This window comes from Salmo trutta, chromosome 26, assembly GCF_901001165.1.
Source record: "Salmo trutta chromosome 26, fSalTru1.1, whole genome shotgun sequence".
Classification (NCBI taxonomy): Eukaryota; Metazoa; Chordata; class Actinopteri; order Salmoniformes; family Salmonidae; genus Salmo; species Salmo trutta.
This window is the reverse complement of record NC_042982.1, coordinates 3350076-3353651: the sequence shown is the minus strand read 5'-3', so window position 1 is coordinate 3353651 and position 3576 is coordinate 3350076. Positions and strand designations below refer to the sequence as shown.

Sequence of the window (3576 nt, the reverse complement as noted above, 5' to 3'; positions counted from 1 at the left end):
CCATTGCGTGGGAATGTACTAGCTCAGAGGTGTATACTGTAACGCAGAATTCAAGGACTTAGCTAACTTGCCAAAATATTCTGAAATAATTTAGTATTCATGTCTCTGCACTCTGTTATTTATTTTCCCACTGTGCCACACATCCATGTTTGAATTATGCTGTTTACAACCAAAATATGGATTTATGGGACAGTAGAACATTCTTTCCAAAAAATTGTGCAGAGACATTATCCAGAATGATTTCTGATGTAATATGAGTTGATTTGGAGTGTTTTATAACATCCTTAGACTAATTTTCATAATGCATTGTAGTCTATGGGAAGTGATGACTAACAAAACAAAATATTTAAAAAACTGGGAGATCAACAACAAACACAGAAAGAGTAGCAATAAAGCCACATGTAAAAACGTCTCCTTTAAAGATACAAAATCTATATATATTTCTGGTTATCAAAGTTAGCTGATTGATCCTGCTTTGTAGTATACCCCCTTGGTGGCCTTTTGTGTGTGTGATATACTTAAATTGAGACTAGTTGTGACCAGTTGTTATGCCTGTTCATCTCTGGTGAAGGGTAGAGAGCAGCCACGTAGGCCCTCCATCCATCAAACATACTTTAATCCATCTGGTCTTCTTGCAGCCATCCATTTAATAATTGAAAATAACCATTTCATTTTCTAAAATTTGATCAGATTAACAGGACATGAATAAACTTGACTATTTATTCTATATTTTTTATTCATTTTAAAAAGACATGCCAAGTTACACATTGTTGAGACACGTATTACTTTATAAAATGGAATGTGGACAAAAAAGTAACAGGAATGGAATGAATGTCTTCACAGAACATGGTTTCTCGACAATATTTTTGAAAAATGTCAGTGAAGTGAACAAAGGATGCCAAATTTAAATGGGAGACAGTTGAAAAGAGGTGGTAGAAAGTAAATCTCGACATGTTTGAGCAGCGTCCGTCACATTTAACATCCATACATAAGTGTTATATATCATCCAGTACTTACACTGATTAGTGTGCAATAGTACAAAGAATATAAAAGAAACAAAGTTGACACTCAAAGCCAACTAGCTGTAGAAATCTACATTCTCAGGGTACAGTGCTAGGTTTGCATGATAAAAAAAAACATGTCAATTTGAATGCTTGCTACTAAGTATTGTACGTGTTCAGTTTTTGTTTCATCCTAAACTGGATAATGCCGAGAATTTAGGTAGAGATATGTATATTATTTACTCCATCCCCCCCGTTCCAGGCTTACTTGTTTTTTTCTATGTCAACCATTTGCATTGCCATCCATTTTGTCACCAAAGCCCCATATACTACCCACCACTGCGACCTGTATGCTCTCGTTGGCTGGCCACTACATATTCGTCGCCAAACCCACTGGCACCAGGTCATCTATAGGTCTTTGTAAAGCCCACCGGTCACCATAGCAGTACCCACCCCTAGCACGTGCTTCAGCAGGTATATTTCACTGGTCATCCCCAAAGTCAACACTTCCTTTGGCTGCCTTTCCTTCCAGTTCTCTAATGCCAATGACTAGAACGAATTGCAAAAATCACTGAAGCTGATCTCCCTTTCTAACTTTAAACATCAGCTGTCAGAGCAGCTTACCGATCACTGTACCTGTACACAGGCAATCTGTAAATAGCACACCCAACTATCTCATCCCCATATTATTACTTTCCCTCTTGCTCTTTTGCACCCCAGTATCTCTACTTGCACATCATCACTCCAGTGTTAATGATAATTTTACTTGTAATTATTTCACCTCTATGGCCTATTTATTGCCTTACCTCCCTACGCTTCTACATTTGCACACACTGTACATAGATTTCTATGTGTTATTGACTGTACGTTTGTATAACTGTTGTTTTTGTCGCACTGCTTTGCTTTATCTTGGCCAGGTGGCAGTTGTAAATGAGAACTTGTGCTCAACTGGCCTACCTGGTTAAATAAAGGTAAAATTATTATTATTATTTTTTAAATTGCATCATGTATATACATACTACAGGGAACCTAAAAATCATTTTCATTGATATATTTAAAAAGGCAGTCTTGTGGAAAATAAAAGCTAATAATTTCTCCTCAATAGAGGGATTGACTACTTAATTACAACATGATAATATTTCCATGCCTTGCTAAGGGTTACGGTGATTGATTAGAAATGTACAGTAACATCCTCATTGCATAAAAGGCTATATATCCCTTATCCAAATCCAAAAGGTAAACACTAATATTTTCAGTTACTGATTTCGTAGACAAAAAGATCTCACTTTTTATTTCACAAATCAAAAATATTTATAATGTATTCTGAATACACTTTTAATACCCAGATTAGGTCAACTTCCTAAAGAAAAGACTTGCACTGTATGAGTTTTGTATTTAAGCCCACCCCCCCACTTTGCACTGTACAATTATGTACACCTACAATATATCTCACTCACAAAGTCGACAAAAGTGATACTACATTTGCCACTGCCAAACTGATGGCCGACTGACATAAAATATCAAATCAGAATGGAGGATAACTGACCGTTATTGTGGTGCGTGAGTGCTTGTGTTGTTCCATTCAAATAAAACAACCAGAGATGACGGCAGCGATATCCTTCCCCAGTGGTCACAAATCCTGGTCCCGGAGAGCTACAGGGTGTGTAGGCTTTTATTCCAGCACGGCACAAACACACCCATCTGAACTAATCAAGATCATGATGATAAGCCAATCAATAGAATCAGACGTTTTAGTGCTAGGCGGAAACAAAAGCCGGCACACCCAGTAGCTCTCCAGTACCAGGGTTGGTGACCCATTATAACCATTACTGACACAAACTGACACAAATAACAATGCAAGTTTAAAAACAAACAAACATAGGATGTGGTTGGATCCTAGGGGTTTTAGCTCCAGACGTCCTGCGAGTACCGTCCCTTGGTCATCAGTTTCTTGATGTAGTCGGTGGCCTGAGTGCGTGTCATGCCGCCCAGCTCCTCTGCTATCTCATAGAAAGCTGTCTGCACATCCCTGGCCATGTTCCGCGCATCCCTAAAAACAGGAGCATTTCTCTATAAGACATTTGTCTTTTAACCCTTGTTTGTGGATTTTGTGAATTCAGGAGTGCTTTCAAGAAATATGTCAATTCAATTTCAATCGACTTTATCGACAAGGGGCAAATGTTACCGGAGAGGATCCTTCCTTACCCGCAGATGTATATGTGTGCGTTGTCTGTGTGGATCTGCCTCCACAGGTCCTCCTTGTTGGTCCTCAGTAGATGCTGCACGTATACCTGGAGAGAAGGTGAGAGGAAAAAGAGATCTATCATACCATCCTCTTGAGCTTCTAGTCTCCTTCAAACAAAAAACTGATCTTGCAAAGAAACGTGTTCCTCTTTCCTTATGAGATGAGGCAGCACAAACTCAATCCCTCAGGTTTCCTCTGAGGGCTAGCCTAGGACTGTATGGAGTATGTGTTGACCCTCCCCACTAATAGTACATCTAATGGTACAGAATCAGACAAGTATAGATAAAAGGTCTATACTACCAACAACCGTGATCGGCAACACTCAAGAAC

At 38.9% G+C, this 3576-nt stretch overlaps 1 protein-coding gene across 2 annotated transcripts in view; it reads right to left on the bottom strand.

Moving 5' to 3' along the window:
• Positions 1 to 2257: 2257 nt before the first annotated feature.
• The window catches only part of LOC115162906 (NADPH--cytochrome P450 reductase-like), a 40823-nt gene continuing 39504 nt past the window's right edge, over positions 2258 to 3576 (bottom strand). For both annotated transcript variants that reach the window (XM_029714414.1, XM_029714413.1), the window contains 2 exons: positions 3207 to 3292; positions 2258 to 3051 (listed from right to left, as the gene is read on the bottom strand). In XM_029714414.1, coding sequence (XP_029570274.1) covers positions 2907 to 3051; positions 3207 to 3292 — 231 coding nt within the window. In that variant the 3' untranslated portion in view covers positions 2258 to 2906. The remainder of the gene's footprint in view (positions 3052 to 3206; positions 3293 to 3576) is intronic.